Genomic DNA, 13,323 nt, shown 5'->3' with positions numbered 1-13,323 from the left:
CCCGTCGCAGAGCGTTGTTACATCGAGACAAACAGATCGCACTTCGGCGTCCTTCGTCAAACTAAATCCGACTTCGACAAACTCGGTGATGGGTCCAGCGACACTCACCGAGCCGTCGAACATGTGAACGGGTACGCTCACCTGATATCGCCTCTTTTCTACACCTATCTTCGCTGCTGCCTTAGGGCTTATATATGAACAAGTAGCTCCAGTGTCCCAGAGCGTAGTTAGCTTTATTCCATTAATGAAAATGTCCGATTTAGGTTGATCTCTGGAAACGGAAGGGATGAGGAGATGATTATCGACATTGCATGAACAAGGGGTACTGAGTGGTGTATTTTTGTATTCACAATCCTCTGGCTCCATCAGCTGTGTTTCTTTTATGGGTTTGGGAATGGTGGCCGAGAGAATATGGCGGACCCGCCGAGCCTCGCCTACTGCGACAGGTCCTCTTCTTTTCCCTGGTCCTCTTCCAAATCTACTTCTCCTCCAACCGCATTCAAGTTCCTCCTCTGTCCGAGAGGTACTGCGTTCCCTCCCGATCCTCCACCACGTTCTCCGAACTTCTCCCCCCATGGAGGCAACAGTCCAACCTTAACCTTAGCCTCCCTTACAGGGCATTCCTTCAGCCAATGTCCTGCTTCACCACACTCGGTACACTTCCCCTCCTTCCTCCTTGTCTCCCTCAGATCGGAGCTCGGCCTAGGCCATCTTCGGCGAACTTCGTCGATGTTTGACGGTGTACTCTTTACCACCGTCGACATCATAGCCGCCTGGACACCACCCTGCGCCGAAGGTTGCCCCTTTTCCCATTTCTTCTCTTCTTTCTTCTCCGTCCTCTGACTTTCCACCACTGTCGTTGTCCTTATCCCTCCTTCCCTTTTCCTCTCTGCCTCCTTCTCCACTTGTCTCCTCCACAGGCGGTTGTCCAAGGGAATCACAAACTCCAATAGCTCTTTCACAGTCCCAAACGATCTACCGTGTCTTGCAATTTCATCTAGAAGGTGCGATTTTAGTCCTTTCTTGGCTCGGTCAACTAGGTTTCCATCATCAGACCACTTAAGAATCGCAACATGTCGCTGGAAGGCGGAGAAGTAGTCCGAAGCAGACCCGGTTTGCTTGAGGTCGTTAAGTTGTCGGGCCGCAGTTCCTTCTTCGTCTGGATCACCAAAGTTAGTCTTGAGGTACTTAACGAACTGATCGTGTGTCGTGAGGTACTCAGAAGAGGTCTTTTGGATAGATCGGGCTGCACTGCAAGAAGAGGTGTTTCGCGTAGATGAGAGATCATGAAAAAGACTTTCTTAGTGTCGTCGGGGAAAGATGAGAGTTCAATTCGAAATGTACGTCGCACTCAGACAGAAAGGCGGTTAACTTGTTCCGATCTCCTCTCCAGAGGTCTGGGTTAGGTAGCTTTATCCCCTTCCGTTGTTCGCCCACTACGCTTGGGGTCGCCGAAGTTTGCCGTCCCATGGCGTACCTCACTCCTTCTGATATCCCTTCTGCAATCCCGCCCACTGTATCCCTTTCTCTTCTCTGTTCCCATTCCTCCCTACGCCTTCTCTCCTCCATCATGTCTTTGTTCATATTCGCCACCATCTGCATCAAGGCCAACACCACCCCTTGTGTTCCTTCTTCTCCCAAGTTCGCCGTACTTCCAGTGTTTTCTCTTGGGCGTGGGGTTTGGTCTGATCCAAGTGGGGATCCCGCAGGTGGGAGAGCATTAGACGGAGGAGAAGGAGGGTTAGAAGGCACCGGTGGAACGAACTCATCTCCTTGAATTGATCCCCCCACACTATCCTCCACTCCAAGGTCCTGCCCCATTGCTCTGCTAAGCTCCTCCAATGCTCTCCTCTCGTTCTCCTCCATCCTGTCTCCATCCCTACTCATCCCTCGTGTAATTCTTCTTTCTGGTTCCATATTATCTTTGTACTTCTCCGAGGTTCGCACGGGTCGTCGGTAAGAGCGATCCTTGATACTGTCACGGCCGTCGAACAACTATTTCTTAATAGACCGACGGTCGACGAACCTCGGCTAACTTCACGCTCTGAGTCGATGTCTCACCCAACCAGGAGGGCGCAGACGTCGAAAGGGGTGTAACTACGGCGTACTTCGGCGTAGTTACTCTAACTAGGGTTTTGTTCTACTGATGGCGATGTATCTTGATTTATAGCTATCTCTATCTGTCTTTCACTACTGACAACAATCAAGGATCGCTGAAGAACTTCAGCGATCTTCTCAGCTAATATTATCTACTCCTCCTAGACGTTCATCCAACCCTCTCGCGCTTTGACGTACTTCAACGCACTTCGTCCAACTTCCCCGAGCCCTCGGCCATCCTCTTCCTCCTTCGACTAACTCCGCCTAACATCGCCGCACTTCTGCTCCCATTGTCCCTACTTAGCCTAACTCCGTCTAACTTCGCCGTACTTCTGCTCCCATTGTCCCTACTTAGACTAACTCCGCCTAACATCGCCGCACTTCTGCTCCCATTGTCCCTACTTAGCCTAACTCCGTCTAACTTCGCCGTACTTCTGCTCCCATTGTTCCTACTTAGCCTAACTCCGTCTAACTTCGCCGTACTTGGTGTCAGAAGTCCTGAGTTACGTGTAGAGTAAAGAGGTTAAGGCGTGATGGGGTTTTGATGGCCAAAGGAGGGTCATTGTTGGTGAAGTAATCGAGGTGTCGCGACGTAGTTCGTGACACTACAAATCATACTACTGACCTCAAAACGACTCTCACCTCCCAGGGTTCATCCAATCCGACACCATTGAACTTGACTGACAATTAAGTAAGTTTAGGACAGCTTTGTTTCACACTGATTTGAACAATCCTTCAATATCGATATTTACTGTATCATTCGAGACCTCAACTCTCAATGAAATCCAAGAGACGTATCAAGCCTCTTCATCCCTACTCTTCTGTCAAGAAGACCACGTTCTATCCCAAACGCACTCAAGCCCTTCAAATGGAATACAACTCTCAAGATGACAGTCTGAGCAGTCTCACTTCTGATCCACCCACTAAACATCCAGACCAGCTTCATCTCTCTCACTCTTCTACCACTCCTAACGCTACGAAACCAAACTCGCTTCCGACGCTGAAATCCCATCAATCTTCCATCATCTCTATCGGGTCTTCAAGTACACCCTCAACAAACAATTCCATCATCTCTGTCGGGTCTTCAAGTACACCCTCACAAAACACTTCGCCAAAGAGCAAATCTACTCAAAAGCCATCACACCCTACTTCTTCCAATCCTACTGACACGCGAAAACGCCGCAAACCGAATATTGGAACGGGGACGGATGATAATGCTCGTCTAGGCATTTCATCCAGTCTACGAGAAAGTGATGGTAATGCAAGAGTCAAAGGGTCTGTCTGGCCCAAGAGGGGAGAAAATACATTCAGAGGGGTTATGGTGAGTTAATCACTTATGGACAAGTTGAGGTGAATTGATCGATAGCAACATATCATATGTCAATATGTGAGTTATGGAAACCATGATCTATTCACACCCTTCCACCCTCAAAGCTGATCCATGAAAGTCATTCATCTACATGCGGACACTTGAGTTTATGGTGCGATACTTCTGAATAGAAAATCATCCTGAGGGTTAATTGATCTTGGTGGGATATTATCCAGAAAAACTTACGAGCAGTGTGACGCACAGTAAGTACGGATCAACATTCTGAACTTGATTGACGGGGTAGCGTACATTGGGCTTGTGCAGGTCTACCAGACGAAATAGATTTGACTGGAGACGATTGGACATGTCCAGATTGTCATACTCTTTTATCCCTTGGTGAGTTTTCTTTCCAATCTTATCACATTCGTGAACCCGTATCTCCCTTGTTAGAACCGACATCTCAAGTACACAAGATAACAGAGGGAAGTAGTGACCCAAAGTAGGAGAGAAAGTGAGAAGAAAACAATCAAAGAGATAATCTAATCGTAAATAGATATGCTTACAACACCCAAGCATATCCCCAAAGCTCCAATGGGAAGATGTACTAGAAAAGATTGTATTCGTCGGTTTGTCCTCCTTTTTCCCTATCTTAAAGATTCAAGATAGTCTCTAAGAATAGTTTACATCAACGATATAGATATACTCCAGGTGACGAAGAACAATATTATCCAGAGAGTGTCATTGGGTGAGTCAACATATTCCTTTTCCTTCCATATCAGCTCTGGTCGAGTCATTCATTCTGCAAACTTTGATACCTTTTCCTCGTTTGAGACAAGGGGATCATCGGAGTAGTGTATGTGAAAAGTCTGATGTTGATGTCATAGAAGGAAGACGATACCAGCTACAAAAGATGAAAGAAGACAAGTTATTTATCTTGTGAAATGGTATGGATATCCTATTGAAGAATCCACCTGGTCAGTTTGGTTCTTTTTGTTTGTTCCCTTTACCGACCATCCGTCCGTAAATATGTCATGTCAGTTCAATAGTGCGTTCAAGAATTCACGTCGTGTTGTGTCAATGTGGCCTCTAATCGATGTGACAAGACTTCTACGTCTACCTATTGAAAGTGTTGTCATACCGAGGATATGTCAAGTCACGTCAATGATGTAGTCGACTGATGGTATAGGGAAAAATCAACCGAGGTATTAATTGCACACAAACAAGAATTTCAGAAGAAATGCGATCAATTAGGTTTTTACTCCAACGACGACTTTCTCTTGCCCGAGACGAAAACATTCTTCAAAGATCTGTCGTCTAGTCAGCTGGGTGAGATGATATATTTTAAGATGAGAGGGATGCATCTATGATCAGGTGACACTTTTCGCCGTATGGGCTCATCTTTTTCATCTACTAGTCCCAGGAGTTCGTTCTTCGAGTTGACAGTATTAACATGTTTAGATGTGTTTGACATAGGTTCTTTTTGATTTGATTATGGATCCCACTAAAATGGAATGTAAGACGGAGAGAGTGATCAATACCTTCTTCCACCGTATGTCGGAGGAGGGGGTGCAGGTGGATACCTCAGATCTGGTCCTGTGGAATCAATTCTGGTCATTTATTTCTTTGATAGACAAAGCTTTGATATGAGGTTACAGGAGAAACGAGAAACAAAGAATAAGATAGTATGACTTGGTAGTAGCTAGGAAAGTAGAACATCGGCATGATGACAGAATACGACAAATTTGAGGTCAATAATCAGGAGGTGAAGATAGACTCACGATCATATCCCCTTCCACCATAAGTGGCCGGAAGTGGAGCAGACGGAGGTATACCGTTCCCACGCATATCGACATTATTGAATAAACCTATGATATCGTCCGGACGGAAGATTGGTCCTAAACCATTAGTCTTTCCGTCACACACTCTCCCTGAATACATCATGTCCCTCAAACAAAAGGAAATTCGCCATTTCATCATGACATCGAACTCGATGGTCACATTATTGTGTTTTGGATATTTTCTTGATCAAAGTGCACCTTAAGCCGTAAAAGCCACAAGAAGACTATAGAGATTGATACGAGTGAAGGGTGAGATGAACATACCGTCAAAATACCTAGCATTAGGTAATGATCCGAAGAATCCTGCCAAAGGTCTACTCAATCCACTTCTATCATATCCTTCTCTCAAACCTTGAGACGGATACATCGGAGCAACTCCACTAGGTGCTCTATCCCCTCTATCACGATAAGGAGCAGGAGGGACAGGTAACATAGGACTACGTTCTTTAGTTCGTTCGTTCATAGAAGGATACCTATTCTGCGGACGGGCGCGTTTATGTAGAGGTTCTTCGTTAGGTTGAGAATAATCACGACTGTTTCTCCTAGGTTGAGGTGAACGAGGTCGACGGGGAGGTGATTCTGGTGCTGGTCGTTTTTGAGGAGGAGAGAAATGGATGGGCTGAAGGGGGAGATTAGAGGTGGGGTAAGGGGGTAAGGTTGGGTTAGGAGGGAGAGATGGATGGGCGGGAACGGGATTAGGAGGGAGTTGAGTAGGTTGAGTTTCGAAAGTTTGAGATTGCTGAGTTTGTTGAGGTGGAGGAGGGAGAGTAGAATGAGGTTGAGGTTGAGGTTGGGATTGGGATTGGGACAAAATACGACGGAAACCTAGGTCCTGTGTGGCGATTTCATCCAATGAGGAATATGTGAATCTTTGAGCGAATCGCTTGAGAGGAGAGTCTGAAATGAGCGATTGTCAACGTTAACTCATATGAAGACAAGTGTGGCCGAGGACAACGATGAAGTAATTGAAAGCAACAGACCACCAAAGGTCAAGGATTGAAAGCTGAAGTCTCATTGGGAGTATGGGTGCAGATGCAGAAAGGCAGAGGAAGGGAAGGATGAGAGCCAAACGGAAAGCCAGACGGTCAAAAAGACTCACCATTCGGGAATACCTCCGCAAATCGAGCTTCGAGCTTCTGTACCGCAGCCAGATCAGCGTACATGTATTCGTATCTCGCCCAAGCATCCCATAACGGTCTAGCTTTCTCCGCAGGGATCTTGAGAGCTGAACGTTCGAACAATGCGCGGGCGTCTGACCATCAGATTTATCGTCTTCATATCGATCATGTCGATAAACAGAGATGCCCTCAAGATGGATACACAATGATCATCTCGTTTCATGACAATGATGATATAAGTACATGACCGAAACCCCAGTTGATAAATAGGAGATGGAAGGAGGAGACGAGGGACAAAGAGCGGAAGTGGATAACTTACTCGTATCGTCGTTGATGGAGAGAAGGAACTGCAGATACTTGACAACATAATCACCATCCTCAGCGAACAACTTTAGACCCAATTCGAATATTCTTATCGCGACGGACGAATCTTTATTACTGTGATATTCCATCATCGCTGAAGAGTCAGCCGGCCTTATTCCTACCTCCATATCCCCTCGCTTGGGCCTCGTTAATGGACAAGTGATTGTGAACTCGTGAGACGCCTGAAGCCCAGGTGGAGTTCAGTGATTCGATGAGGAAAGTCGCTCTGTCCGGGAAAAGGAATAGGATGCAGACAAACACCTACCGGAAGCTTCGTATACGTGCCAAGTGGCATGAGACGATTTACGAGCTTTACCGAATACTCCTCTGGCAGCTTTGATACCCTTTTCGTCAGCCAACTATTCGACTTCGCACTTTCGACCTCGACCGTCCCCTGAGCAGCAGACACCATCTTCTCACGATTGATTCTGCTTGTCTCATTTGACGTAAGCTTCAGATGGTAGCCTTGATATCCTACGGCTGATTCTATCGGGAGACGAGGATACAAATCAACTTGCAAACAATATCAAAACTCACAGAAGCTCTTCTTGCATGACGCATATACATCACCCAAACCACCCCTAAAGCCACCGTCTTTTCCTCCACTTCTCCCTTTCTCCTCTCTTCCACCTCTTTACCCCTCTTCTCCCTCTCTTCTTTTCCTTCCTCCCCATTCTCCACAGCTGGACCTTTAGCTCCCTCTACTTCATCCTCCACATCCCTCACCAATACCTCCAATTCCTCGCCTAATTTACTTATCAACTCCTCATACGCCGCACCTGCCCCGGTAACATTCCCTCTGTCCTCCTCCAGATCCGCCAGGGCGAAAGTCAACAAAAAGCTCTTGGGACAAGCCTCCACCCCCGCTTTGAGTACTTCGACAACTTGATCTTTCTTTTCTTGTGCGACGTAATATTCAGCAGCTTGGAACCATAGTTCTGGGAAATGACGCATGGCTCCGAGGCATTTCCGGATGGCATACGAAATACGTTCGTCTAGTTTTGTTGGATCTTCGATCACGAGAGGATTCGACTCCTCCCATTTGAGATACGCCTTCCATTGAGATACGGCGGAGCGATCTTCGTCCGAGAATGTGGGATGGGGAGGAATAGGAGGATGAGGGATGGGGTCAACAAGGTTTTTGAGTTCACGAAGAGCGGTACGGGCCGTCATATAGGCTGGCGAGTGTTCTTGTAAGAATTTTTTGGACTGCAGTCAGCACGTTATCAAGATATTTCTCTCTGTGAAGAATAAGCTGCATCTTGTGAAGACTTGGCATATGGGTGAATCAGATCGTTGCACCTTTGTAAAGTTCGGCAGAGGGCGAAGGACTGGTCGGTGAGGGACATATGAATTATAAGTGAAGAGGAACGCAGACAGACGCCGGAACTACGGAAAGACCGAAAACTCACCGCAGCCTTATTGATTCCAGATTCGAAAGCGTCGTAGGCCTTCCACAGACTCTCAAGATTGTTCAGGGGGATGCAAATCGCCCTTTGATACACCGCGCGTAGGCGGTCCATTTGCTGTTGCGTCTCCCAGGTATTCTTTGGCTGTTTGGTAAGCTTAGTCCATCATGTCTCGTATCCTGGCAACCAAAACGTCCGAGCGACCGAGGCACGCCACCAATGTGAAAATGAATCACGGACACCTGAGACAAACAGGAACAAAACAATTAGCCCCGAGTCTATGGAACTGTACTGACATTTGCTTCTCCGAGAAAATGAATGTACTCCTGCCACAATTCTCCGCTCTCCCGATCATGTCCACATTCTTTGAGAGCGAATTCGTAGGCTTTCCTGACGGTCTCGCGGGTTTGATCTGCAGTGGGTGACCCTTCAGTTATTGGGTTTTGTCGTCGGATGTAGTGCAGGTATGATTCTGCATGTTAACATGCTTCAACATCTCTTGAGCATTCGGTGGATTGTGAGAAACATAAATGTGTAGACAAAAGGATGGACAGGGCATCGGGTGAAACTCACTCCATATTGAAACATCAGCGGCCGAGGTGATTTCCCCAGAAGGACCCTTCAACGCTTTTGCAAACAATTCTTCGACTTGAGGGAAGTTGGAAAGATCGAGTTCCATCTGTATCAACACCAACAATGGTTGGTACTGACTCGTCAGCGTCTTCGTTTTGGTGATCTTGACAAGAGACTGACCGCCGAAGGGTTATCAGCATAGAGTAGAGAAAACCATGCTCGAGCATCGTTGATTTCACCTCGTTGGATCGCCCAGCTAAACAGTGCCAGGATTATGTATGGATCTTTTGGGGCTAGAATGTCAGCGCGAAAAAGATGACTTGAGCGTGGACGGACCATGTCGCCATTGCTGGATCCATTTGGGGTTGGCCACGACGGATGAAGAATTTTCTGACAATCCTTGAGGAAAAGGGACGACAGGCGCTGCCGATACTATGGGCTGGGGGAGTACAGGGGCGATGACTGCTGAGGTAGTCTCCGTCACGATGGACACAACAGGTGCAACAGTCTGAATTGCGGGGGCCGGAGATGAAGGGACGACATGTTCTGACACGACTTGGACGGCAGGGACATGGCTTTCGATCGTGTCGGAAGAAGGTACTTCGACTTGTATTACAGGTTCAGTCGATTCCACCGCTATCTCCTCGTTGGAGACCTGATCTGAGGGAAGTATTACCTCGTCTGACAAAACAGGAACCGTAATCTCGGCCGTCACTGTCGCCAAGGTATCTTTGAGGTCGCGTGCAGGGTCGGAAGGTTCATGAGACATAGTCACGTCAGGCGTCACTTGGTCAAGAGGCTCGGTTGCAGAGGCGGATGCAGATGCATGTTGAGATGCAGAGTCTCGGACAGAAGAGATAGCGCTGGTGGAGATTTCACCATTAGACCCAATAGGGAGTGCAATATCCACAGTATCGACGTGTTCCTTTGTCTCGGAAATTGCATTTTCTAGACTCTGCTCTACGGTTTCAGCCTCCTCAGCTATTTCACCAGAGAAGGCAGGAGCTTGAGCAGCTTTGAGAGCCGCATTGGCGAGCTCGGTTTCGACATCGGTCAGGACTTGTATTTCGTGGACGATTTCGATGGGGTCGACATCTTGGGTAACAAGCGAAGGGTCGTTCATTATGGCGTGAACGAGTGGGATGAGCTCAAGCGGGGAAAGATGATGATATAGTCATGGGCTGATACACCTGATATGCAATGTCAGCAAGTGATGAACTGTTTGAAAAGGAGAGGATGCTATGCAGACAGAGTAAGTAGTATGGAGCGAGTTAGGAGAAAGAGAGCGAGTCGGTGGGGGGGTTTTAGAAGTAATTTGCGAAGTTTGGTGTCAACCCTGTGAGTTTAATCGGTCCCCTCCTTTTGGGGACGCCACGTGGTCAGGCACTTTCCCAGTCGACGTCATTCCTCACTTTGCATACGAGTACATAACCGCATCTCTGTCCATCCGTACCCATCACTGTAGTAGAGTAGCTGTATTGTCGCCCTACATCATGTCCAAATCGATTCTACCCGGCGAACCCCTCACCCCAAAGTTCACAGCGAAAGACTACAGCATTTTCTTCTCCGCTGGGGCGTTATGTTGCACCCTGTACGTCTTGATCTCGAGTATGATATCACTCCGCTGACTTACAGCTCTCACGGGGGGATGACCCGTGGGTCTTCTTCATAGACAGAGTACTTGAAGCACTGACCGCTAGCTATCGATGTGATCAAGACACGAATACAGATCGATCCCGCTCTCAAGGGCATGTCACTTTTATCTGGGGGGAGAAAGATCGTCGCTGCTGAAGGTGCTGGAGGGCTCCTCACAGGCTTCGGTCCGGTGAGTGTGGTGTCTGGAATAAAGAGGTATTGCTGACATTTAGACAGCTGTGGGGTATATGCTACAGGGTGGAGCCAAGTTTGCCGGTTACGAAGCATCGGTGAGTGGAACCTGAACGACTTGAAATGATGAGGAGGAATGCTGAGATAGTCAGAAAAAGTACCTCGTCGAATTATCGGGAAGTCGAGAGAATGCAATCAAAAATCGAACGGCTATTTATCTCGGAGGTGCCGCCATCGCCGAGTCAGTACAACAGTTTCGGCTCGCAATGGAGGTTGTAAATGTTAGAAGACAGCTGACTTTGGAGATTTTTTGCCGATATATTACTCACTCCTGCGGAAGCCACACGTATCCGCTTGGTCTCCAATCCGAAGGTAAGCTGAGGGGGAATTGACTCTGACAAAGCTGATGATCAGTACGCCAGTGGATTAGTCTCAGGTTTCACGAAGATCCTCACCACGGAAGGTATTGGCTCCTTGTATGCTGGTTTCATACCGATCCTTGCCAAGCAAATACCCTATGCGATAGGTATGTCCACTCAACTACTTGGGGACGTGACGGAGACTTCAAAGGATGAGGACTGATCAATAGGACAATTCACAGTGAACGAAAGATGTACCGAATTCATTTTCAACCAAATGACCCAGGAGAGAAAAGAGAACTTGACGCCGGTACAAAACTTTGGGATCGTCCTCGGATCAGGTATCGTGGCTGGGTTTGCTGCTGCTATTTTATCACACGTAAGTACATTCTTATACTCATCATATATCGTACCAGCCATATCTGAGATATATCATGGTTTGGACAACTCCTTACTTGATTGTCCTCACGCTCGGGAAGTGGAATCGAGCTGGTACAGTGAAAAGGAAGCTCACATGCACAGCCAGCGGACACCCTCTTGTCACAGATCAACAAAGGTCACGGTCCATCTGGACCCATGGTGAAACGTCTGATCACTTTAGGAAAGGAAGCCGGTTTCCGTGGTCTCTTTGCGGGTCTAGGACCAAGGATGAGTGAGTCCTGCTCTCTATTTGAACATTCTCGACATGGCTAACGGAGAATAGTAATGACCGCTGGTCTTGTGTCATCACAGTTCATCCTGTATGGATACATCAAGACTGCTCTGGGTGCCAGACCAGGCATCGAGATACACAAAGAGGAGCAATAGATAAGTGAAGTCCAGAGGATGATGTGTGGGATAGTAGTGATTTTTGTAGCATGATCTAGCCATGTCATAGAAGTTTGGAAAACGGAATCAAATTTCCTACCTATTGTATATTGACCGTGACCTCTCGTCACCATCTATGTCCTCACTTTACTTACTCTTGACTCCTCTCTCTTCACTTGCTACTCAAACGACGAGGACAGATGAGCTCAGCAATGGAAGTGGATCCTCCGACTCAATCCTTGAAATCGGACAAGAAACCGAGGTTCGAAGTGAAAAAGGTCCGTCCTGACCTTGTCTTCCCTTTGACTTGACTTCCATTCCCTTACCCTCACCCCTATATCATACTCTATGTCATCTCTTATCATGTCATTTTCATCCGCATAGGAACATACCTTACCCTGTCAGTGTACTACTGTGCCGCACGGGATATATCATTCACGTGAGACTATTCTAAGACGAAGGTCAAGCCTCGCGGGGTGGCGCATGTTCATGAGAATTGCTGACGCTGACGAAATAGTGGAATGCTGTAGCTCTTTGGTCATGGGGTCAGTCAACCATCCACTGCCTGTTGTGGAATTATACTGATGAAATAGATATCGTAGTTGAAAACTGCGCCATCTGTAAGAATCACATCATGGATCTCTGTTAGTGTCCTTTACTTCATCTCACCAATACCATTTTTTCTGTCATACTGTACCGCTTCTTATCGCCCGGTCGGGTTCATCTTTCTTGATCTTTCTTGATCTTTCTTGATCTTTCTTGATCTTTCTTGATCTCTCTTATTCTTTTACTTTCAACACACCTGATCTTTGTTATAATGGTACACATCACATTTCATGACATTTTGCCCCTATCGATTTGACCATTTTGGTGTTCTTCCGAGAAACTACCTCCTCTTTTGACCTCATACGGGAGGATCTCACCTCATCATCCGGCTCATGGGCGATTCAGTCCTATTTTTGACCTCGGGGTGTATCTTGTAGATTCTATGAAACGGGATGAGAACTGACGATGATAGGTATAGAATGTCAAGCGAACCAAGGTGCCGAAAGTGATGGTTGGTCATTCCACCCTGCATCAAAATCACAATCGAACACTCCTCTTTCCCCTTATCACTGGCTTTACAGATACTGACCGAGTCACACACATCACTCATTCTAGATTTCCTTATCACCCTTCTCAGTGTGACCTGATGACGACTTGTCCAAGCTGGCTTGATTTGGAAATCAGCTGATTCAACAGGCTGCACAGTCGCTTGGGGTATTTGCAACGTAAGTACTATCATTACTTGAATGGAAGATATGACTAAGGAAATCAGCACGCATTCCATTTCCATTGTATTTCCCGTTGGCTCAAAACGCGGCATGGTAAGTTTGGTCAATTTCGCTTTCCTTCTTATCTCTTGCTCTCATTCCCACTGATGCTGCCCTACACACGAGTCCTCGCTTGTCCAAACTTCACATGAGCCTCCCATTTCATCCGATTCATCTTTATGAAGAGACAGTGCTGACATGCAGTATGTCCTCTGGACAAGTGAGCTTTATTCTCTTCTTCTTCATGGCTAGACCAAGCTGACATGACAGTCGACAATGGGAATTGCAGAAATACGGCCGTTAAACTCTA

The 13,323-nt window shown here is 47.1% G+C and overlaps 5 protein-coding genes across 5 annotated transcripts; 3 read left to right on the top strand and 2 right to left on the bottom strand.

Moving 5' to 3' along the window:
• Positions 1-434: 434 nt before the first annotated feature.
• Positions 435-1,917, bottom strand: TREMEDRAFT_62565 (uncharacterized protein; the record flags this gene model as incomplete). The annotated part of the gene is made up of 2 exons (XM_007004704.1): positions 435-839; positions 1,516-1,917. 2 exons carry the CDS (start codon positions 1,915-1,917, stop codon positions 435-437), a joined length of 807 nt encoding a protein of 268 aa, XP_007004766.1.
• A 958-nt stretch (positions 1,918-2,875) lies between these two features.
• Positions 2,876-4,773, top strand: TREMEDRAFT_62564 (uncharacterized protein; the record flags this gene model as incomplete). The annotated part of the gene is made up of 7 exons (XM_007004703.1): positions 2,876-3,418; positions 3,464-3,484; positions 3,659-3,669; positions 3,711-3,802; positions 4,115-4,151; positions 4,291-4,380; positions 4,593-4,773. 7 exons carry the CDS (start codon positions 2,876-2,878, stop codon positions 4,771-4,773), a joined length of 975 nt encoding a protein of 324 aa, XP_007004765.1.
• Positions 4,751-9,926, bottom strand: TREMEDRAFT_73949 (uncharacterized protein). Its single transcript, XM_007004811.1, has 12 exons — positions 9,044-9,926; positions 8,888-9,000; positions 8,708-8,840; positions 8,431-8,606; positions 8,138-8,278; positions 7,263-7,934; positions 6,991-7,069; positions 6,682-6,819; positions 6,344-6,496; positions 5,509-6,141; positions 5,185-5,301; positions 4,751-4,999 (listed from the first exon to the last, which is right to left on the bottom strand). The coding sequence occupies exons 1-12, from the start codon at positions 9,828-9,830 to the stop codon at positions 4,938-4,940; spliced, it is 3,204 nt and encodes a 1,067-aa protein (XP_007004873.1). The 5' UTR covers positions 9,831-9,926; the 3' UTR covers positions 4,751-4,937.
• A 210-nt stretch (positions 9,927-10,136) lies between these two features.
• TREMEDRAFT_39228 (uncharacterized protein) lies at positions 10,137-11,778 on the top strand. Its single transcript, XM_007004451.1, has 10 exons — positions 10,137-10,298; positions 10,343-10,362; positions 10,408-10,532; positions 10,576-10,632; positions 10,687-10,775; positions 10,840-10,906; positions 10,949-11,060; positions 11,124-11,272; positions 11,416-11,545; positions 11,597-11,778. The coding sequence occupies exons 1-10, from the start codon at positions 10,201-10,203 to the stop codon at positions 11,698-11,700; spliced, it is 951 nt and encodes a 316-aa protein (XP_007004513.1). The 5' UTR covers positions 10,137-10,200; the 3' UTR covers positions 11,701-11,778.
• Positions 11,779-11,912: 134 nt separating this feature from the next.
• Positions 11,913-13,317, top strand: TREMEDRAFT_30658 (ring box protein 1; the record flags this gene model as incomplete). The annotated part of the gene is made up of 8 exons (XM_007004384.1): positions 11,913-11,978; positions 12,218-12,245; positions 12,294-12,344; positions 12,719-12,757; positions 12,943-12,971; positions 13,019-13,067; positions 13,218-13,233; positions 13,284-13,317. The coding sequence occupies 8 exons, from the start codon at positions 11,913-11,915 to the stop codon at positions 13,315-13,317; spliced, it is 312 nt and encodes a 103-aa protein (XP_007004446.1).
• Positions 13,318-13,323: the final 6 nt, after the last annotated feature.

The sequence above is a fragment of the Tremella mesenterica genome (genome assembly GCF_000271645.1).
Source record: "Tremella mesenterica DSM 1558 unplaced genomic scaffold TREMEscaffold_5, whole genome shotgun sequence".
Classification (NCBI taxonomy): domain Eukaryota; kingdom Fungi; phylum Basidiomycota; class Tremellomycetes; order Tremellales; family Tremellaceae; genus Tremella; species Tremella mesenterica.
This window is presented reverse-complemented; position numbering and strand designations above follow the sequence as displayed.

What these genes read in the sequence shown, in the direction of transcription:
- TREMEDRAFT_73949 (XM_007004811.1), bottom strand. Translation starts at nt 9,830, where the DNA reads ATGAACGACCCTTCGCTTGTTACCCAAGATGTCGACCCCATCGAAATC. An exon ending in ATGCTGATAACCCTTCGGCG is followed by an intron (nt 8,841 to 8,887) that starts GTCAGTCTCTTG and finishes CTGACGAGTCAG; the next exon opens with TACCAACCATTGTTGGTGTT. An exon ending in GCACGTATACGAAGCTTCCG is followed by an intron (nt 6,820 to 6,990) that starts GTAGGTGTTTGT and finishes CTGACTCTTCAG; the next exon opens with CGATGATGGAATATCACAGT.
- TREMEDRAFT_39228 (XM_007004451.1), top strand. Translation starts at nt 10,201, where the DNA reads ATGTCCAAATCGATTCTACCCGGCGAACCCCTCACCCCAAAGTTCACA. An exon ending in GGGGCGTTATGTTGCACCCT is followed by an intron (nt 10,299 to 10,342) that starts GTACGTCTTGAT and finishes GCTGACTTACAG; the next exon opens with CTCTCACGGGGGGATGACCC. An exon ending in GGAGGTGCCGCCATCGCCGA is followed by an intron (nt 10,776 to 10,839) that starts GTCAGTACAACA and finishes CTGACTTTGGAG; the next exon opens with ATTTTTTGCCGATATATTAC.